The 23,248-nt window shown below is 41.3% G+C and overlaps 1 protein-coding gene across 7 annotated transcripts in view; it reads left to right on the forward strand.

Moving 5' to 3' along the window:
* Window positions 1-23,248, forward strand: part of NCAPG2 (non-SMC condensin II complex subunit G2) — a 65,974-nt gene that overhangs the window by 10,196 nt on the left and 32,530 nt on the right. For 6 of the 7 annotated variants that reach the window (XM_064575643.1, XM_064575648.1, XM_064575642.1 and 3 more), the window contains exons 6-13: window positions 1,859-1,993; window positions 4,576-4,670; window positions 6,191-6,260; window positions 8,805-8,891; window positions 11,968-12,063; window positions 13,068-13,193; window positions 19,811-19,990; window positions 21,471-21,623. In XM_064575643.1, the coding sequence (XP_064431713.1) occupies window positions 1,859-1,993; window positions 4,576-4,670; window positions 6,191-6,260; window positions 8,805-8,891; window positions 11,968-12,063; window positions 13,068-13,193; window positions 19,811-19,990; window positions 21,471-21,623 (942 nt within the window). The remainder of the gene's footprint in view (window positions 1-1,858; window positions 1,994-4,575; window positions 4,671-6,190; window positions 6,261-8,804; window positions 8,892-11,967; window positions 12,064-13,067; window positions 13,194-19,810; window positions 19,991-21,470; window positions 21,624-23,248) is intronic. The other variant, XM_064575647.1, reaches the window with a different exon arrangement.

Below are 23,248 nucleotides of genomic sequence, written 5' to 3' on the forward strand. Positions count from 1 at the left end.
TGGGGTTTTTGAAGGGATACATTGCCGCTGTTAGCAAAAGTGGATATTTTTAGTAGTGAAGAAGTGATGAGGTAACTGAGGTAGGTAAGTGGGAGTGGCTGCCTGTGTTAGTGGGATCCTCTGAGAGGCAGACCCCACCTCGGGCTGCATAGGACTGGACATGCGTGATGAAGGGTGAAAGGGGGCAGGAGTGGTAGGGAATGCCTCAGGCCCAGTGCAGGCGCACACCCGTAGGAGGTGGGGTTGTGTCAGGCTGCAGCCTAGGCCTAATAAAGTTTTGGAGAGCAGGTTTGAGGATTGGATTTAACTTGGTCCGTTTCTCAGCCTTTCATCTTTGGTGTCTAGTTAAGAAATCCAGAAAAAGAACAGTTTGTATCCCCTGATCAAGAGAACAACAGATACGTTCATCTTAGAAAAGTGGGCAAATGAAGAAAAGGGAAAACGAGGAAGATAAGAATCCTCTGTAATTCCACTACCTAAGGTGATCATTCCTATTTTAGGGGTGCTTAGGAATTTCTCTATGTCTTTCCCCCCCCCATACCTTTACTTCCTTATGACAGATTCCTAGAAATGAAATTCATAGGTCAGTGGGTTTGAACTTGATGCACATTTGGAGCTCTTGATACACATTGCCAACAGCTTTCTAGCCAGCTTGCCCTTCATCACACTCCCACTGTCTGTGTGTCTGTTTCACCATGGCCTCCAAGGAGGCCAGTGTGATGACAGAAAAGACTGTGGCTGCTCCCTCAGCTCACCATAGGATTGTCAGAATTTATCCTTAAGCCATTGTTGGTTTCTCTTTTTAAAAATCTGTTTTCAAAAAAAAAAAAATCATTTTTTCTGCCTTTTTGTTTAGCTTTTATTTATTTTTTTAAAGATTTTATTTATGTATTTTGAGAGAGAGAGAATGAGAGACAGAGAGTATGAGAGGGAGGAGGGTCAGAGGGAGAAGCAGACTCCCCGCTGAGCAGGGAGCCCGATGCGGGACTCGATCCCGGGACCCCAGGATCATGAACTGAGCCGAAGGCAGTTGCCCAACCAACTGAGCCACCCAGGCGCCCTATTTTTATTATTTTTTTTAAAAGATTTTATTTATTTGACAGAGAGAGACACAGCGAGAGAGGGAACACAAGCAGGGGGAGGGTCAGAGGGAGAAGCAGACTCCCCGCTGAGCAGGGAGCCCGATGTGGGACCGATCCCAGGACCCCAGGATCATGACCTGAGCCGAAGGCAGTTGCCCAACCAACTGAGCCACCCAGGCGCCCTATTTTTATTATTTTTTTAAAAGATTTTATTTATTTGACAGAGAGAGACACAGCGAGAGAGGGAACACAAGCAGGGGGAGGGTCAGAGGGAGAAGCAGACTCCCCGCCGAGCAGGGAGCCCAATGCGGGACTCGATCCAGGGACTCCAGGATCATGACCTGAGCCGAAGGCAGTCGCCCAACCAACTGAGCCACCCAGGCGCCCCTTGTTTAGCTTTTAAATCGAGACTATTTCATGTCTCTCTGGTGTTTTACACCTGAGCCATTGGTGTGGGCACCACTAGCAGCATGGGGCTGCTTAAGTTTCACCTGTAGTGAAGAAGACCCCACGCTGGGTCCCTCCTTGCACCGGTCACACTTGGTGCTCTGTAGCCTGATGGGGCTGGCGGCTGCAGACTTGGACTCCACACCGCAGAAACCAGACAGTGCTGCCTGTGGGTGCTTCTGTGTGCTTTTGCCACAGTTTCTTCCTTTTTGATGAATAATCCAGAGTTGTGATTATTTATTATATAAAGTATTCTTATTGTAAATTTGAAATGTGACCTTAATTATTTATTAAAAAACTAACATCTTTCCTTTTTATGTCATTCCTAGGGTGCAGACATATGTCGGCTTTGGCGTATTCATCAAGCTTTATATTGCTTTGATTATGATTTAGAGGAAAGTAAAGAAATTAAAGATATGCTACTTGAGTGTTTCATAAGTGTTAAATATATCAAGAAAGAAGAGGTAACTAGGTTTTTCTTTTTTGGTGTTTTTGTGTACTGCTTTTTAATGGATGTTTTTCCTAAGTTCATCTAGTTGCTCTTGTACCATGCTCAGTGTTCTAATGAAAGAGTCAGCCTAGCTATCAAGAGTTGTTACATTTATTGCACATTTTTACCACATAGCAATATTCACACATTTTACAAATCGTTGCTTATTTCATCATTAAATCAGATGGTAATAGGTGGCTGTGAATCCTGGGGGAACTGTGATTGCATTTTAAGAATGATTGGGTGGGGATGGGCTACATGGGGGAGGGCACTTGTGATGAGCACTGGGTGTTATGTGTAATTGCTGAATCACTGAATTCTCCAGAAACCAACATTGCACTGTATGTTCACTAACAAAATTTAAAAAAAAAAATTCTTTTTTCAATGAAAGAAAAAAAATTAAAAATAAGATTGAGAAAGCATTTCCCAGTAGATCAGACCCGACCCTCTGCCCTAATTCCAGGCTAATTGGCATTTACTCAGAACCATCATCACACAATATTCTCGATTTCTTTTTTCCTGCCATCTAGTCAACCCAGAGAGAAGCTTCTGGCCACTGCTGCACTCCATTTTGGTGGTCATTCCCACATGTAGCTACTGAGCACGTGGACTATGGCCAGTCGAATTGTGGCCTTCAGTGTAAAGTACATGGATTCGAAACTTACTATGAAAAAAGAATGTAAAATAGCTCATTAACAATTTTGTATACACTTATTACATATTTAAATGATATTTTGGATGTGTTGTCTTATATAAATATATTAAAATTAATCTTTTTTACTTTTATTATAAATGTGGTTATTAGAAAATTAAAAATTATTATAGAGTGGCTTGCATAGTTCTCTTGGACAGTTCTGAATTGTTATCTTGGGATTCTTATGTAGTCCTTTATTGAACATTGACTGTATTCCCATGTGAGGGATGCAAAGAAGATTGTTGTTGATATTACAGAAAATAGGTTTTGTTTCTGATTGCTCGTTGCCTCACAGACACGCATGAAGCAAAAGGAAGAGGTCGTCACTCCTCCCTGAAGTAGGTGGGGAAAGACTTCTCGGAGCAGGAGGATGAGAACCAGTTTTGAGGCCCATAAATGAAGAGTTTGTTCAAGGTCCTGTAGCTAGTCAGAGGCAAAGACATGGTCATGCTTTGCCTACTCCCGTGCACCCTCTCCAGCCAGCTAGGTTAAAGGGCCATATGTGGTTACTGACCATGCTGACCAAGACCTTCAGCTCCCAGGCCAGAAGGGCTGTTTTTAGATCCCTGTTTGTTCACTTACTAGGTGGTGACCTTGATCGGACTACTTTGAACCTGGTGTTTCCTTCTGTAAAATAGAAACCACAGTGGATCTTTCTCAGGACTCCTGAGGAGCACACGAGGTGACGTGTGTAGAACCTTTAGCACAGTACCTGGTAGGGACTGAGCATGTGGAAGGTGCTCTAACTGCTTATTGCTATCACTGCATCCTTGTTGTTGGAAAAGAGGCTGCACCTGAGGCCTGTGCCCTTGGCATCTCCAGGACTGTGATCGAATGTGAGGACAGCAAAGTAGCTGAAAGTGGGTTCAGACAAGTTAGCTCTATTTATAGTGACTTGTACATAGTGAGTGGTGACCTGCACATCAACTTGTGTGTGTGTGAATGTGAGTAGGTAGTAAAGACGTAAATATATGTCTGTGTTAACACCCCCCCTTTTTTTGATTGATGTCTTTTGAATTTATGATAACTAGTTTCCTAATGAGTCCTTACTTTGGTTAGTTCAGTTTCTAGTCATTCTGGGTAAATGACAAATATCTTGTGCTATAATGGCAAGTTACAGTAAATACTTTTTGTTTTTAACTTGTTGCAAGCATGGGTACCCTGCTATTTGTATCAAAGTGTGTTGAATTTCTGTAGATTTCAGAGACAGTTGTGGTCGACTGGTAACAGGGAAGAGGTGATGATGATGTTCGCGGGGAAATTCTTGGTAGATGTATTTTATATGCTGTATAGAGCGTAAGTATGGTATTACTGCTTTTGAGGGTCATGTGTCGTCTAGTAGTATGCATATAAATTACCATGGGGAGTAGGTGGATTTGAAAATTCTAGTTTGGCAGATACTTAGCCTCTTAACTTCACAAGTCCTCGGTTTTCTCATTTATAAAAGATGAAATCAAGTGACGTTCAGTTCCATTCCACCCCAAAATGCTAGGTTTTAAGCATTCTTTGATTTTAGCTTATGTAGATAGAGCCAGAATGAAATGTTTGTGGACCGTTTAATTCAGCTGCTGGGCAGCATGGTACATGTCTGTACAATCTGGGATCGAGCACGGAAGGAGGTCAGTGGTGTCTGCTGCTAGGCCCTCCAGAGGGGAGGTCTTCTTGCCGTTGCCCTGCTGCCCAGCTCTGTCACTCAAAGGCCCCGACTGCTGTCCTGAGTTACAATTACATATGCTTCCTTCACTGGGAGTAACACTTTCGTGTTACTGAACATCCAAAGAATTGTTTGTTTTTTAGTTATCAGGAGCTTTTTACTTGGTTGCAATTTCAACATTATATATATATATTTTTTTAATTTATAGGGAAGAAGATTTCTTAGTTCTCTCTTCAATTGGAATATAAATTTTATTAAAATGATCCATGAGACCATTAAAAACCAGTTACAGGGATTACAAAAGTAAGTATTAAAGGCAATTGATATTTTGTGCTGTCTTAATCTGATTATGAAATATTCTATTTGACTTGACTTTTAAAGTTATATTAATGTATTGGAAGCTTTAAAAATTATCTCTTAGGTTATATTATTTGTTATGTGCTGTTTTTATTATGTGCTGTTGTTTTTACTATGTATTATGTAGTGTTGTATCACTGGATAGTTTTTTCCCTGCTATAGGAAGTAATTCTTTTTCAGTAATGACGTTGAATTTAAGATTTTAATTTGTGTTCATTCTTTAAGTAGTCAAATTATTTACCAGTTAAATCTTAGCTTCAGGCGCAGTAAATTTCATGTCTCCAGCACTTCTGATACCATTTGAATGTAATGTCTACTTTCCAGTTTACTGTGGACTGAGCTATGTGATTTGATGGGAAGAGTCCTGCAGGGTAAGAGTCTAGGGATATACTCACAAGCCTGAGCTCCCAGCCTCTTGGAACATCACAGCACTTGGAGCTGTCATGGCAAATGAATGTTTTTTGTGGGCTCAGTGCTTAATCTGCTCTGCAGCTGAGTACTTAGTGTGCATTTTCAAATGGAATCCTTCAGCTCTCGAGGTGGGCTTGGTTGCTGAGTTTCCCTGTCAGGTAGCTAGCTGTGCTTAAGTACTGAGCTGAGATGTGACTCTGAATCCCTATGACACAGTTCCTGCTATTGGCTAGAATGCTTTCTCCTCCTGTTTCCTCACTGGCAAAATATTTGGGTCGAACCAATAGATTTCTAAACTGATTCTAAAAATCAACTCTGTATTTTAGGGAATTAGGAGTCTGGGAAGTCCAAAATTGACTCCCAAGTCAAAATTTTATTTATAAATTTAAACATTTTTTTTACTCAAGAATTTGGGTCTCAGGGGTGCCTGGGTGGCTCAGTCGTTGGGTGTCTACCTTCCGCTCAGGTCATGATCCCAGGGTTCTGGGATCGAGCCCCGCATTGGGCTCCCTGCTCCGCGGGAAGCCTGCTTCTCCCTCTCCCACTCCCCCTGCTTTTGTTCCCTCTCTCGCTGTGTCTCTCTCTGTCAAATAAATAAAATGTTTAAAAAAAAAAAAAGAATTTGGTTCTCGGTTTATGTTCTCATAATTTCACAGAAAATAGTAAAGATCTGGGGAAACCTTGACTGAGGAGGAAGAAAATCATTTGATACTTCAGTTCCCCTTCTCAAAATTTCTTCCTTTTTCTCCTTCCTGCCACAGGTAGATAACCTGTCTCTGTAGGTATTTGGCAGAGCACCTAGTTTGTGGTGGCGTTTCTCCTTCTCTGGGGTAGGAGGGAGTCTGAACTGACACATGTTAAGAATGTGATTGTTTGGGGGCCCTTGGCTGGCTCAGTCGGAAGAGTGTGCCCCTCCTGATCTTGAGGTCACGAGTTTGAGTCCCATGTTGGGTGTAGAGTTTACTAAAAAAAAACAAAAAACAAAAACAAATAAACTGAAAAAAAAAGTCTAATGGTTTGAACTTGTATTAACTTTTTTTCCACCCCCCCCATAGATCTTTGATGGTACACATTGCAGAAATTTATTTCAGAGCTTGGAAAAAGGCTTCAGGGAAAATATTGGAGGTATTTTCTTTTCATTTTCTTAAATGTTAACATTTATTTTTGTTGTATTCTAGTTACTAAATAAGTCGTCATGGATAGTCATTTAAAATCTGTGTTGATAAAAAAAAATAAAATAAAATCTGTGTTGATGCTCTTTGTCAAAATAAAGCCAGATAATGACACTCCATGGGATGGAGATTTCACTCTCATTCCCATAAATTTGTCACAGACACAAGATTCCTGCCACTCATTGAGATGTGCCCTGTATCATGTTGGTAGCTTTATTAGACCTGTGCTGTCCAGCTGTGCACTGGGAATGTGTCCAGTGTGAGCTGAGATGTGCTGTGTGAGAAACACACCAGATTTTGAAGACATATTGGGGAAAGAAGAATGTAAAATATCTCTGTGTTTTTAAAATATTGCTTGCATGTTGAAATGATAATGTTTTGGCTATATTGGGCTGAACAAAATATATTACTAAAATAATTTTACCTATTTCTTTTTTTTGTTTTTAATGTTCCTACCAGAAAATTTAAAATTGCATTTGTGGTTAGGGTTCTGTTTCTGTTCGGCTGTGCTGTTCTGGAACCTCAAACTACCTCTTACCTTTTAGTTACATTATTTTTGAGAAGGGAAAGACATTTGTCTTGAATACGGCTAATGTTGAATGGCTGTGTAATATCTGCTTTATGAAGATGTGGCTGTGTAATTCACATCACAATAGGACTCCAAGGCCCTTTTGGAGAATATCAAAAGAAAGTGTTTTTGTCTGATATCCTTTATGTTTTCCTCATACTACGTTCTCAAACATGTTTTTTTTCCAAGAGTAAAACTTTCACTCTAAGTCAAAGGGGCGTTTGCTCTTCAGGGAGCAGGCCCTGAGCTGGTGGGTCAGGGAAGGCTTCACTGATGTCTGGAGCTTCCTTCTGTCCACTCTGCTCCTGTGCAACTTGAGCTTGGTTTATCACTGACTTCCACTTCTAGAAGATAAAACTTGGTCACTCATATCCCCTGCTGACAACATCCACGATCATTTTGCAGTGTAAAATTTTTTGGAGGAAAGGGCAAAACCAGGACATTGCTGTGCATTTCTGCATTGTTTTATTGTTGCATGATACTTGTTCACAGGAAAGAATATTTGTCCCCCTTTTCTCCAGTAGTGGTTTTAAAATTAGATGTTTGTCAGGGTGCCTGGCTGGCTGTCAGTGGAGTGTGAAACTCTTGATGTCTAGTCGTGGGTTTGAACCCCACGTTGGGTGTAGAGATCACTAAAAATAAATAAAGCCCAATTTTCAAAAAAATGGATGTTAGTAGTTAAAAACATAACTGTTTGATTGAGTCTGTTCCAAATTGCCAGCTCTTTGTACTTCTCAGGCTCTCTGCCTTCCTTTTCTTCCTCCCTCCTTTCAGATTTTTAAAGCAAGTTCCAAATATGATATCTCATATCTATGTACTTCAGTATGCATCTCTAAGGAATATGGTTATACAATGCCATTAACATACTTAAAATTAACAATTTCTGGGTATTTTTGAAAATATTTATCTCTGCTTTGTTTCAAAGATGTCTTTTTGTAGGTTTTTTTTTGGATTCAGGATCCAATAAGTCTCCTATGTTTGTTTGTTATGTCATTTAACTCTCTCAGAGCATTCCTCTCTGCCCCCCTTTTCTGTTTTTAAAACTTGTGCCATTCATGGAAATGTTGAAGAAACTGGGTCAGTTTTCCTATAGAATGTCTATATTCTGGTAGTTAACTCTGAAGGTTCAACTTTTGTGGCACAAATACCCAGTAGGTGGTGCCACGTACCCCATTTCATCACAAGTCAGTGTGTGGTTCCCCACATGGAGTGATGCTAAGATTTATTAGTGGCTTCAGGTGAAGGAAGTATTTTCAGAGGTAATGGAGGAGGCTAATAGTAGTAGCAGGCTTTCCTGTGTCCTTCCCTAAAGCCATGGGACCCCAGGTGTGGGGGTATAGGGGAATAGACCAGAGGGTCCACCGGTGATTTGGGCTGCTCCCAGTGGTTGGCTCTGCGTCCTTTGCCCGGCTCTGGAGGTCTGGGGGTGTTGTGTGCTAACCGAAGAGCTACCCACACCCCAACCTTGCCCTTCTCCATGGGAGCCCTGAAAGAGCTTGTTTCAGTCACTTTGGAGTCCTGGCCCCCACCTTAAAGGTAGTTCAGCATCAGCTCTGGGGAGCCTGTTGGAACAGATCCAGTCTCTGAGGTCCTCTGGGTCAGGATGACTTAGAAGAGAGGCCCTCAGGCCATGCTCGGTCCCTGAGCCATCTGGCTTGAACTAGCCTCAAGTGGTGGGGAGAAGCTTGCTGTGCCATCTAGCACAGATTTGATATTTCATCAAATAAGATAGAAGAAGCCAAAGGAATATCAAAACTAAAGGGATTCTAAGAGGTACAGATTTAAAATAGGAGAGCTCTGAGCAGGGGATCCTGGTGCTTTCCCTCATGAAGTAGATGAACAGAGCCGACTCCAGCAGCCGCACTGCCTGTCCTGTCATCTGTTGGAGCGCACACGCACACTGAGTACTAACACTGCTTGCCATTCCAGACAATCGAAAATGGGTGCATCCAGGACTTCATGCACCACGGAATCCACCTTCCGCGCAGGTCTCCAGTGCACCCCAGGGTGCGCGAGGTGAGCAAAGCACTTGCCGCCACACCAGTCATGGGTTTTATAGATGATGTCTCAGCTTCTTTGTTTTCAGATTATTGTTTTGTTAAATTTAAAAATTAAGTTAACCCCTCACAAGCATCAGCTTAAAGGGCTTGCTCAAAATCTTAGTATTTGGTATCTGGCAGTTTTAACTAGGAGAAGAAAAGTATGTTGTTAAGAAAGTCAGAACTTCATTCAAATAATCTTTAAATTCTCTGACATAAAAATGTCCAGAATTGTTACTAACTGCCACTACCGCTTTTTCAAAAAAGAATATTCAAGATTAGTTTTATTATTTGCTTTCATACATTAAATTTTCATTTTGATGTTCTGTAAACCAAATGGAATAAATGTTTGGGTAGTTTCTTTTAATATTAAGGATTTTGTTTTTAAAAGCTAATCTCAGGGGCGCCTGGCTGGCTCAGTCAGTAGAGCATGCAACTCTTGATTGCAGGGTCATGAGTTTGAGCCGCACATGTGGTGTAGAATTTATTTACAATAAAAATTTTTAAAAAGCTACTCTCAGAATTTAGATACGAATTTTATACTTCCATTGTAAATGCTCTGACTAAATAAGGCTTTATTATCAGTGTCATAATGACACTGTTAGGTATTTGATAGTCATAATGACCTTGGCAGGAGGAATTGGAAAATGTGGTCTGTTTAAGACATAAGATCAGTGACCTAACCCAGGAATGATGCCTTGTGTGTTTGCTGTTAATTTTGGCAGCCGAATACTAAGAAGCTAAATGAACAAAGACTATCTCTTTATTTTCTTATATAGTGAAATTATTATTTATAGAATGTAAATATACTAATTATAGTAAGCTTGAAAGGAAAAGAGGACATTTCTTTACATTATTGATACTTTAGTTTGAGTTACCCAAAGGTAAAAAACCTGGAGATAAATATATCCAATGGTCTCCCGCCTCCCACCCCCGACAACACACAATCTTAGTGTGGCTTTATTAAGTTATAGGTCAGCTTGGACATTTATTTGGCGTTTCAGATTCTATTTAGTCATAAAGAATGGCAGTGTGTTAAACTGGATAAATTTGTGACATAATCGCTTCCTTCTTGGTACCAAATAACTAAAGACTGACTTTTCCCCAAGACTTTTTTTCATATTTTCGGTTTTCTGCTCTGGTAGTCTGAGTAATTAAAATATTGTAAATATAGATTGTCAAGTTTGGTAAAACTATGGGAAAATACAAAGAATTAAAAGGAAGAATATTAAATTTCACTTTTTGAATGCAGTATATTCCTGGACTCTTAATTCTTATCATTGCTTATAACACATTGTAGCTTCTTCCTCAAATTCCTTTTTTTGGTAAACATCACATTTGTATGATAAATTATTTTACTAGTATGTTGAAAGAAGCTTTAAGAAATGCTTCAGATGTTATTTGAAAGTAAAAATCCCCATACCGTTGCTGAAAATCTTTTTTTTTTTTTTTAAGATTTTTATTTATTTATTTGACAGAGTCAGCGAGAGAAGGAACACAAGTAGGGGGAGTGGGAGAGGGAGAAGCAGGCTTCCCGCGGAGCAGGGAGCCCAATGCGGGGCTCAATCCCAAGACCCTGGGATCATGACCTGAGCTGAAGGCAGACACTTAACCGACTGAGCCACTCAGGCGCCCCTTGATGAAAATCTTCTAACATTAGGTACTTGGAATGGTTGCCCAACTCTGTGAATATACTAAAGTCCACTGAATTGTATACTTTAAAAGAGTGACTTTTATGGTATGGGATTTATAACTCGATAACGCTGTTTAAAAATCTTTCTGTAAAGGAGCACCTGGGTGGCTCAGTCAGTTGAGTGTCTGACTCTTGGTCTCAGCTCTTTGATCTCAGGGTTATGGGTTCAATAGAGCCCACTTAAAATAAATTAATTAATTAATAAAAATAAAATCTTTCTTGGGTGCCTGGGTGGCTCAGTTGGTTAAGCATCTACCTTTGGCTCAGGTCATGATCCTAGGAACCTGGGATCAAGCCTGCACTGGGCTCCCTGCTCAGTGGGAAGCCTGCTTCTCCTTCTCCCTCTGCTGCTCCCCCTGCTTGTGCTCTCTTGCTCTCTCTAAAATAAATAAAATCTTAAAAAAAAAATCTTTCTGTAAAGTGAGTGTACCATTGATACCAAAACTTGGTAATATTGTACACGCACAAAAAAATTATAGTCTAATATCACTTATTACCATCAATAAAAATTCCCAAATAAAGAATTCTCAATCAGAAGAAATAATCCCCAGACTGTAGTTCTTTTAGGGTAAAGTTGATTCAGGTTCACTTAGAGTATAATCTATTGTTGGATAAGTTGTTTAATTTTTATTTTCCACTTTTCAATAATAAAATTTTAGTTCCAAGAGTGGTGAATTAAGGAAGTAAGGCAAAACTGATTGTTGCTGGAGATGAGAGTCTAAAGAGTTGCGGGAAGATTCTGGCTGTTGAAGAGGCAGTAGGAAAAGGCAAAGGAGTGGAAGCTGAGAGCACAGCCCATTCTCCGATTGTTCATAAGCTTGGGGAGGATCAACCTCTAAGTTGAGCTGGTAATGTGAAGGGCCACTGAGCAGTGACACCCATTTTGAGACATATGCATGTTTCAGATGCTCTCTGTAGGTTCTTTGAACCAAAGAGACTTATAGCCAGCTCATTTTGGAACCAGAAGGGGCTGTAGAGACCATTCAGACTGACTCCTTTACACACACTCCTTTTTCTACTTCATCCTGAAGGTCAGAGGTCTCAGTGAACTTTTTTGAGATTATTTGACTGTTGGTAGAAGAGTAGAAACTACAACCCACACCTTTTATAACCCAAGGTCATTAATCTTTATTTCTGCCAGAGGCTTCTTTCATGTGATTTCTCTCACACGTTTAGTACTGTCAGTATATCTATCATTGTATCCTAAGGAGAAGTCCTTTTAGGAAAGAATTGTCAAGACTGTGAAGCACCGGGGGTCTGTTTTGGTGAGGACAACCTGCCCTCTCTCTTCAAAGTAGGATCTTAAGTGCTCTTTTTTAAAACAGCATTACCTTTCTTTTCTTCTTTTCTTGGCTCTTAGGTGCTGAGTTATTTTCATCATCAAAAGAAAGTTCGTCAGGGAGTGGAAGAGATGCTTTACAGATTATATAAACCCATCCTTTGGAGAGGACTAAAGGTACAGCTATTAAATACTCCATCCATGTTAAGAACATGCTAATTATGCTTTTGAATTTATTGTGCTCTAATTCAGAATTGTGATAAGGCAGTATAAATAAGACTAGAAGCTGGGGGCTTTGTGAAATTTTGGGATAAATGTTTTATTCTTTTATTAAAAACATTTTTAGGCCTATTAGACTGGGAATCTGAATTGGTTTAGGCTGACTCCACAGTGGGAAGGGGGTTTGTCATGCCATGTGAACCAGCAGAGGCATTGGGGGTCTGCATAGCTGAGCTGGGCCATCCTGGCCCTCAGGACCTTCTGCTGATGACTGAGACACAGGATGACAACCTTCCAGGGGTGTTGGAATGAACATGAGTAACTTTCAACATGGTAAATCTAGTGTTGGGAGAGAGATAGTCACTATTTCTTAGTGACATAAGGTGGACTTTGAGGCAAGGAATCAGGTCTTTATTTTTTTAAGAAGATTTATGTATTTATTTTAGAGAGAGAGTGTGTGTGGGGGTGAAGGGGCAGAGGGAGAGAATCTCAAGCAGACTCCCTGAGTGGGGAGCCTGACCTGGGGCTCAGTCTCATGACCCATGAGATCATGACCTCAGCTGAAAGCAGGAGTTGGAGACTTAACCAACTGTGCCACCCAGGTGCCCCCAAAACACATGGTTTGTACTCTTTTTTTTTAAGTAGGCTCTATGCGTAGAGCCCAGCATGGGGCTTGAACTCATGACCCTGAGATCAAGACCTGAGCTGAGTTCAAGAGTCACATGCTAACTGACTGAGCTGCTCAGGTGCCCCAGGGTCTTTTAATATCTGTGATTAGCGAGCCACGAGTTTGGTTTAGTTCACGGAAGGTCTCCTAAGTTTGGTCAGTTAAAAGATTGTGATTGTCTTTAATTTGTAAGTAAGTCTGTATTGAGATACTTAGAAGCATTATTTAGGAAATCTACACTGAAGCCTTTGAATGTTTGCTCCTTAGATTCTGAAACACTCTTTCCTTATTCCAGGCCCGAAACTCTGAAGTCCGGTCAAATGCTGCCCTGTTGTTCATTGAAGCATTTCCTGTTAGAGATCCAAATTTTAATGCTATTGAAATGGATAGTGAAATTCAGAAACAGTTTGAAGAACTCTATGTACGTATTGCATGTGGCTGAGTCCCCTGTGATGTCAGCTCCCTCTGGGCCTGGTGTGGGTCCTGGCTTCCTCTGTAACTCCCTGTCTGCTGCCCTCTAATGGCAGGCTTTCCAGATCCTGACATTCTTCACAGAAACCCATGTTCCCCCGTGCCTTCTGTGACAGCGTGGACCCAGTTGTGTTTTATTCTTTTCTCTTTGTCACCTTTGGAACACCTAATTACTTATTACTCTATATAGTTTTTTTTTTTCTTTTAATGGGTTATGTATTATTTCTTTTTTTTTTTTTTTAGGTTTTTTTTCTTTATTAACATTTGTTTCAGGGGTTATTACTCTATATAGTTTTAAATGTTTTCTTTTTTTTTTTTGAAGATTTTATTTATTTATTTGACAGAGAGCTAGAGAGCACAAGTAGGCAGAGCGGCAGGCAGAGGGAGAGGGAGAAGCAGACTCCCCACGGAGCAGGGAGCCCGATACGGGACTCGATCCCAGGACCCTAGGATCATGACCTGAGCCGAAGGCAGCCGCTTAACCGACTGAGCCACCCAGGCGCCCCTATAGTTTTAAATGTTTTACATGTATTCTTGTCTCCCCAGCATAGAGGCAGTATGACATGTGGTTATAATGTAGGTCCCCAGATTTGATTCCGCTTCTCTCTAGTTGTGTAACTTTGGGCAAGTCACTAACTTCTTTGTGTCTTTATCTGTGGTTTGGTGATGTTGGTATTGCCTGCACTAAAGTTGTGGTGTAGTGTGGATGAGTAAACACTGGTGATGTCTTTTTTTTTTTTTTTTTTAAGATTTTATTTATTTATCTGAGGCAGAGAGAATGAGAGAAACAGAGAGCACATGAGAGGGGGGAGGGTCAGAGGGAGAAGCAGACTCCCTGCCGAGCAGGGAGCCCGATGTGGGACTTGATCAAGGGACTCCAGGATCATGACCTGAGCTGAAGGCAGTCGCTTAACCAACTGAGCCACCCAGGCGCCCTGGTGATGTCTTAAGGCAAGCCTGTAATAATGCCTGTTGCAATAGATTTTTCAAATGACTGATTTTTCAAATGAGACATGAGAACATTAGGATGCCACATTTATTTCCAAGGGTACTGCGGGGATTTTTTCATCTGGCTGGAAAGTGCTAGCCTCTGCTTATTTCTCTACATTCCCTAACATTTTCAGGGCTTCCTAACACAAGCTAAAAAATATTATTTATTGTCCTAGTTAATAGAATAAAATTTTAAGAAGTGATAGCAAAAATGCCATGATAAAGATGGTTACCCATGGAATTCCTAAAATACTTCCTTTTGTTTGTTTGTTTTTTAAGTTTCAGGATTTTTTTTTTTTGAGAGAGAGAGAGAGAGAGAGACCGAGACCTCAAAGCGGGGGAGGGGAGCAGAGGGAGACAGAGAAGCAGACTCCCTGCTGAGTGCGGAGCCCAGTGCAGGCTCAGTCCCAGGACCCTGAGATCATGACCCGAGCCAAAGTCAGACACTTAACCAACTGAGCCACCCAGATGCCCCTGTTTGTTTTTTTATTTAATGAAAACACTCAGACATGCAGCAAGTTGAAATAATCGTATAACGAATATGTGTAGACTAAGCTCTTTGTATGGACATACACACATGTGCACATGTGCACAGACATACACACCTACATAGAGACACACATGCACCTAAAATGAACAGTCATTAGTATTTTGCTGTAAATGCCTTATCTGCATGTATATTTACCTAAAAGTCCCCTTGAGAATCATTAACATGGTGGGGCTAATGGTGGTGGGCAAATCAAAACTAGGTTTTGGTAGTTTTTAGCCAAAAACTATGAAAAACTTTTGCTTTTTTTTTAAGATTTATTTGTTAGAGAGAGAGACAGCTAGAGAGGGAACACAAGCAGGGGGAGTGGGAGAGGGAGAAGCAGGCTTCCCGCGGAGCAGGGAGCCCGATGTGGGGCTCGATCCCAGGACCCCGGGATCACGACCTGAGCCAAAGGCAGACGCTTAATGACTGAGCCACCCAGGCGCCCTGGCTCTTTTTTAATTTTAATTTTAATTTATTTTATTTTATTTTATTTATTTATTTATTTATTTATTTATTTATTTATTTATTTAAAGATTTTATTTATTTATTTGACAGAGAGAGGCAGTGAGAGAGGGAACACAAGCAGGGGGAGTGGGAGAGGGAGAAGCAGGCTTCCTGCGGAGCAGGGAGCCCGATGCGGGGCTTGATCCCAGGACCCTGAGATCATGACCCGAGCCAAAGGCAGACGCTTAACAACTGAGCCACCCAGGTGCCCCTATTTTATTTTTTTTAAGATTTTATTTATTTGACAGAGAGAGACACAGCGAAAGAGGGAACACAAGCAGGGGGAGTGGGAGAGGGAGAAGCAGGCTTCCCGCGGAGCAGGGAGCCCGATGCGGGGCTCGATCCCAGGACCCTGAGATCATGACCTGAGCTGAAGGCAGATGCTTAACTACTGAGCCACCCAGGCTCCCCCCTTGCTCTTTTTTTTAATAAAGATTTTGTTTATTTGAGAGAGAGAGAGCGAGCATGAGCTGGGGGAGGGGCAGAGGAAGAAGGAGAAGCAGACTCCCCGCTGAGCAGGGAGCCTGACTCGGGGTTTGATCCCAGGACCCTGAGATCATGACCGGGGCTGAAGTCGGACACTTAACCGACTGAGCCACCCAGGTGCCCCAGCGTTTGCTCTTTTTAACCCAGGTGTCCAAATCTATGAAACTTGTTTTTAAATGTGTAAGCGTCTGCCTGGGATGTGGTGGTGGAGCGTGTGCTGCCGGTCCAGCCAGCACACGTGTCTCAGGTTGCACCCGCCGTTTCACAGACAGGGTGTGCATGGCGGCCCTCCTCCTGCTGAGTGGGACACATGAGCATCCTCTGTGGGTGTCCTGCAGGGGATAGTGACTGCACACATAGTGACTGAGAGCATGGAGTCACACATTTTGTTTTGTATCCCACTTCCCACTTAATAAGTCTGGTTTTGATCAGATTACTTAACCTCTTTAGTCCTGTTTCTTTTTTAAAACCTGTCAGATTGTGATAAGGTCTCAATGAAAAATTATATATAAAACATTTCGCTCAATCCCTAGCATTAAGATGACAGTGGTTATAGGTGAAGGGGATTAAGAGTGCACTTATCTTTATGAGTACTGAGTAATATGTAGAATTGTTGAGTCACTGTATTGTATACCTGAAATAAATATAACACTATGTTAACTACACTGGAATTAAAATTTAAAAAAATATTATGTAATTAAAATGACAGTGGTTATTACCATCCATAGGAACATCAAAAATATGTAAAGTGATGTGATTATGTAATATAATATTAGGAACATATTGGTGAATCCTCTTTCTCTTGTACTAGAAACTGAAATGAATTTCTAGGGGCGAGTTTAGTTCTAATTTACTAGATGAAAGGTGTATAGGGAGCTGTTGGTCTCTCACAGATGTAGATGCTGTCATATGCTTGGTACTTTGGATATTAGAATATTGGCTAATGATTGGTGTAACTATATCCCTTTCTAGTCCATTGAAAATCCCTTATATTGTAAATTGAAGAAATCTTTTTTTTTTAAGATTTTATTTATTTTTACTTATTTATTTGATAGGGAGAGACACAGCGAGAGAGGGAACACAAGCAGGGGGAGTGGGAGAGGGAGAAGCAGGCTTCCCGCGGAGCAGGGAGCCCGATGCGGGGCTCGATCCCAGGACCCCGGGATCATGACCTGAGCCAAAGGCAGACGCTTAACGACTGAGCCACCCAGGCGCCCCGTAAATTGAAGAAATCTTACTGTGAGAACATCATAGTTGGTAGAGATATTGTATGAATAAAAATGTTTCCACACTACGAAGTTTCATATAATTTTAGCAAATGTGTAATATGTACATGGTTAATAAGTTTAAGAGGCAGGACCTATGAAATAATTGTTTTACAGTGAAAAATAAATTACACATAGGAATGGCAAATTCTTATTAGAGAAAACACCTGAAAGAAATGTCAAGTCTTTGTTAGATTCTAAGGAATAGACCGTATTAGGACTGGTAAGTGGATTGTGTGGTTTTGCACAAGTGGACAGGGCTTGTCAGCAGATTGGGTTCCCCTTGGGTTCTGTGGCTGAGGGACAGGCAGGCCAGTGACCCCAAGGTGACCAGATGGGGAGGGGCCTCCCCTTCTGGTGGCTTTCCCTCCTTTCTTTTTCCCCCTCTGTGGATATGTAGGAGTTATTGCTGGCTTTTCTAAGCTCCTCTGTTCCCGACTAAGGCCATTTTTGAGAGCTCTTCCCTGGCACGTGTTTTACCTCGGGAGCAAATGCATGAAGCTGTTGGTAGCCCTGGTACCATCTGTGTTCATGATCCCAGGTTTGGGCAAGTCTGAGCTCTGGAAGGACCTAGGAATGTCTGGGTCACAACCTTTTCTGCTCGTCTTTTCATGAAATCTGTTCTTTCCTTCTTGTAGAAATCCCTCATTTTAGGGGCACCTGGCTGGCTCAGTTGGTTAAGTGTCTGCCTTCAGCTCAGGTCATGATCTCGGGGTCCTGGGATCAAGCCCCATGTCAGGCTCTCTGTTCAGCGGGGAGTCTGCTTCTCCCTCTCCTTCTGTGCTCTCTCTCTCTCAAATAAATAAATAAAATCTTAAAAAAAAAAAATCCCTCATTTCCAACGTTGCTATCTCTACTACCATCTAATTTTGGTCAGATTTGGGGGTGCTTATTCATCCTAACTTGAAGGCTTTTTTTCCCCGTAATTAGAGTAAGAATTATTTGTGCTTTTAAACTTTTATAATAGGAAAATTTGTACATAATAATAGAGAGCCTAGTATAATGAACCTCTACCCATAATGCAGTTTCAGTATTTAGTGACCCAAACCTAATCTATTTCTTCTTTCCTTGTTTTGAAGCAGATCTGAGGTATCATCATTTTAACTCTAAATACTTAAGTAGGAATTGCTAAAACAGTGATTTTTTTTAAAAGCATAATCATACCATCGTTACAACTAAAGAAAGATGAAAAGTGTAATTCCCTAATGCTATCAAATATTGGGTAATTTTTTTTTTTAAACACTTAAAAAAACTTTTTAAAAAAATTTTTATTTTAAGTAAACTCTACGCCACACATGGGGTTTGAAGTCATGATCCTGAGATCAAGAGTCACATGCTCCCCTGACTGAGCCAGCCAGGTACCCCTGGGTTATTGTTTTTGAGTGATATTTCAATGACACTTTTCCCCGTTTTGTTTGAATCTGTGTCTAAATAAGACCCATGCATGTGATCAGCCAATATATTGATAATACCCTGTCCAGTAGCCTCCATCTCTCTCTTTATTGCTTGCTATTTTTGTTGTTAAAGAAGCCAAATTAGGGCGCCTGGGTGGCTCAGTTGGTTAAGCGACTGCTTTCGGCTCAGGTCATGATCCTGGAGTCCCTGGATGGAGTCCTGCATTGGGCTCCCTGCTCGGCAGGGGGCCTGCTTCTCTCTCTGACCCTCCCCCCCTCATGTGCTCTCTCTCTCTTTCATTCTCTCTGTCTCAAATAAATAAATAAAATCTTTAAAAAAAAAAAAAAGCCAAATTATTCTTTTGTTTCTTGCATTCTGGGTTTTTTTTTTTTTTTTTTTTAAGGTTTATTTATTTACTTGAGAGAGTGAGTGTGAGTGAGAGAGCAGGAGGCAGGGAGGCAGAGGGAGAGGCAGGCTCCCTGCTGAGCAGGGAGCCCGACGCGGGGCTCGATCCCAGGACCCCGGGATCATGACCTGAGCCGAAGGCAGATGCTCAACCACTGAGCCACCCAGGCACACCAAATTCTGGGTTTTATAGAACATATCCCTGTGGTCTTGTTACTATGTTCCTCTGCGTTTTGCATTTCCTGAATATCAATAGGTGTAGAGTTGATCAGTTATTTTTGTGGGGATTTTGTTTGTTGTGTCACATTCTTCATGGAGCTGTTATGTGCTTCCATCCAGAGACACACAGCATCTTGTTTCTTTTTGTATCTTTAAAGAGGGTGGGGAGAGAGGAGGAGGGAGGGGGCAGAGGCGGGGAGAGGGAGAATCTCAAGCAGGCTCCACGCCCAGTATGCAGCCTGACAGGGGCTCGATCTCACAACCCTGAGACCAAGACCTGAGCTCAAACTAAGAAACAGACACTTAACCAACTGAGCCACCAGGTGCCCCCTCTTTTTGTCTTGTTAGCAACCACTGATCACCATTGCTTGCATTAATTCATTAAGTAGAATAACTTTATTCTGGGCTTAGTGCAGTACAGCATTTTGGAAATTCAAGGAAGTGGCTTACACGGCTGTGTCTGAAGGATCGTCTGAAGTCTGCACACCTCACTGAATGTGGGGATGGTATTTGAGACTCTGCTATCAGCAAAGTCCTATAGATGGGATTGGCAGATATGGCACCACATGTCTGGATTGTCCTTTTTATTAAATGCTCAACTATAGAAATGATAAATAATAAGAGATGTGTGAGTCTGTACAGGACCAGTATTTCTATAACTTGAAATGTCTGCTGCATTGTGAATGCATAGAGTGCTAATGTGTAAAGCGAATATTGATACAAAGGGAGCTGATTTAAGATTTTTAAGTCTTTTTCCCCTCCAACTTATAGAGCCTTTTAGAAGATCCTTATCCGATGGTCCGTTCTACAGGGATCCTTGGTGTTTGTAAAATAACTTCCAAATACTGGGAAATGATGCCTCCAACCATTCTTATTGATCTCCTCAAGAAAGTAACCGGGGAACTGGCATTTGACACAAGCTCAGCTGACGTGCGCTGTTCTGTCTTTAAGGTAGGATTTAAGCAATACTTATTTATCATAGAATAATTAGAAAATACAGGGGCACCTGGGTGGCTCAGTTAGTTAAGCGACTGCCTTCGGCTCAGGTCATGATCCTGGAGTCCCGGGATCGAGTCCCACATCGGGCTCCCTGCTCAGTGGGGAGTCTGCTTCTCCCTTTGACCCTCCCCCTCTCATGCTCTCTGTCTCCCATTCTCTCTCTCAGATAAATAATTAAAACCTTAAAAAAATAAAGATTAAAAAAAAAAAGAATAATTAGAAAATACAGAGAAAGAATAATTTTTAAATTATCCGTAATTCTACTCTTATAGATAGACTACTATGGACATTTTGGTTGTACATCCAAAGTAACATTTTTAAAAACCAAATTGAAAGTCTTCTACAAAAAAGGCCTACTTGAAATAATACGAGTTTTTAGTGGATGGCCTGGGTGAGTGGTGCACAGTGTTTTTAAAATAGGAGTTGTATGTAGTACTTACATTTTTTTTGTAATTATACATTAAAATTGACTTTTTTGGTATACTGTATGCACTTTTAACAAGAACCTACAAAACTATCCTTTCTCCCACCATCCAGTTTCAAGAGTTATCAGGAACACATCTGGTCTTATTTCATCTTTAGCCAGTTCATCATCTCCCACTATTGATTACTTTGAAACAAACCCAGGACACTATATCAGCTCATCTGTAAATATTTCAGTATAATGGTTAAAACATAAGGTCTTGTTACAGTTAATAGTAATGTTGTAATAATATCGTATGGTGACAGACGGTAACTACGCTCACCATCGTGAACATAGCTTAATGTACAGAATTGTCGAACCACTGTGTTGCACACCTGGACGAATTTAACATTGTATGTCCACTATAATTCAAATAAAAAAGAGTTCTCTTTAAAAAATCCTTTTTCCTGATAACTGTAAAGCAAAGTGGAGTGTATCAGATCTTCAGATTGGTGACTGGCTTGAGCTTGGGCAGGTCACTCTACCACCTGTTTGAGGTGCACGTGGCTGTGTCCCCCCGATAGGGGGGCTTTGTGCCCTCTGGTTTTCATGCAGGACTGAGGCAAGAAATAGAATTCATGGGCTACTAAGGAAACGTGAAAGGATCGTTGGATCCGACACAAATTGGCTTTGGAGCCCTGTCCACCAGTAGTTGTTCTGTTTCTTTCAACTCTAAAAATTCTTTAAAATTTGGCCAAGAGAAAGCATTGCAGGATTATTTTATAACTGCGTTAATTTTGTTTGGATAGAACAATGGATGAACTGATTATCAGTGTTGAAACTATACTAATTCATTGAAAGTATGCTTTTTATATGAAACTGTTTTAGGAAAGTGTTATATTCTGTAGATATATTTATTTCACTAGTAGTTCACTAATAAGGATGGAACTGGATATTTTCTTAACTGAACTTTTTATTGTTTATGTTCTAAATTTGAGTTCTTTTTATTTCTCCTTTTATTTTTGGTAGTGTCTGCCGATAATTTTGGATAACAAATTAAGCCACCCATTATTGGAACAGCTTCTGCCAGCACTGAAATACAGTCTCCACGACAATTCAGAGAAAGTGAGAGTGGCTTTTGTTGATATGCTGCTGAAAGTCAAAGCCGTGCGGGCTGCTAAGGTAGGACAGGCAGGATTTTATCATTGAAGATGTGAGATAAAGAAGTACATTCGTTTTCATCAACAAAAAGACAAAGTAATTTTAATTCCAAGAGTTTTAGTAATCACATTTAAACTAGCTGATGTCTGGTATATTCTGCCAATTTATTGTGTCATAAAATTTTATTTGTGATTTTCATTTAAGTTTCTAGAAGTTTCATCAATGTGTGTTTTCTTTTTGGTGAAAGACATTAATGGAAGCAGCCCCCACCTTAAACTATATTTCCATCACGTGCATGAAAGCTTTTGTTCAAATATTGTAACACTTGACACTCAGTAACTACTTGAATATTACTGGGAGAACTCCCTTCACATTTTACAGAAGGAAGCAAGGAGATAATTGTGTTATGATGTACATTTTAACATGGTGTTAACTTTCGAAGTGAGAGTGTACTCCTTTAGCTTGAGTCCTGTTCAGCTTTTGGCTAAAAATGTTAGTTAGAAGGTTTTTTTTTTTAATTAATTTTTTAATTTTTTTTTTAAAGATTTTATTTATTTATTTGAGAGAGAGAATGAGAGACAGAGAGCATGAGAGGGGGGAGGGTCAGAGGGAGAAGCAGACTCCCCACTGAGCAGGGAGCCCGATGTGGGACTCGATCCCGGGACTCCAGGATCATGACCTGAGCCGAAGGCAGTCGCTTAACCAGCTGAGCCACCCAGGCGCCCAGTTAGAAGGTTTTTTTTTTTTTTTAAGATTTATTTGACAAGAGAGACACAGTGAGAGAAGGAACACAAGCAGGGGGAGCGGGAGAAGGAGAAGCAGGCTTCCTGCGGAGCAGGGAGCCCGATGCGGGGCTCGATCCCAGGACCCCGGGATCATGACCTGAGCCGAAGGCAGACGCTTAACAAATGAGCCACCCAGGCGCCCCAAGTTAGGAGGTTTTTAACGTCATTTGGTAACACTGTGTCTTTTCTTCCTCCGTGCAGTACTTTTCTGAAATTTACTTAAAAACGCTCGTTTGTCCCAGCACAGAATTTGGGAGCAGCCTGACATGTCCATTAGTCTAGGGTTAACCACGCAGGCCTGTGGTGTGTTCATGCACTGAAGGAATGCTGTGTGGCCGTGAAAGGAGATGAGCGCACGTGGAAAGTCCCCTGAGATGGGAGTGAAAGCCAGCGTAGGTGTGTGTAGTGTGCTGCCAGCTGTATAAAATGGCCAGCCTATGTACGTGTTTGCTCAGATAGTGTAAGATATTCCTAGCAGAAAAGGAGGAATTCATAACAGTTGCCTGAGGTGAGGGGGATTGGATGTCTACGGATGGGGCACTGGGGAGGCCAGGACACATACTGTTTATGGTTCTTATGAATTTTGAACTGTGAGTTTTTGTTGTTAAAAACTAAAAACCAAAGGCTATTTTACATGACCTCCGTAGCACACATCCCCCACGTCACACCCAAGCGCCCTTCCGTGGTCGTTTCGCTGGACGTCGCTGGACCGAGCGTGGGCTGTTTCAGGACTCCGCTCTGGCCCTCTCATCTGTGTGCGCGTCCTCAGGCCCTGGGCTCTGTTGCCTGCGCTGCTGCAGGTGCCCGTGAAGTCTCGGAGCGCGCAGCCTCCAGCCTTGTTCTTCTTTCAGAGCTTTTTGA

This window comes from Mirounga angustirostris, unplaced genomic scaffold (genome assembly GCF_029215605.1).
Source record: "Mirounga angustirostris isolate CCGP_5_RB_7025 unplaced genomic scaffold, mMirAng1.0.hap1 SCAF_12, whole genome shotgun sequence".
Taxonomy (NCBI): domain Eukaryota; kingdom Metazoa; phylum Chordata; class Mammalia; order Carnivora; family Phocidae; genus Mirounga; species Mirounga angustirostris.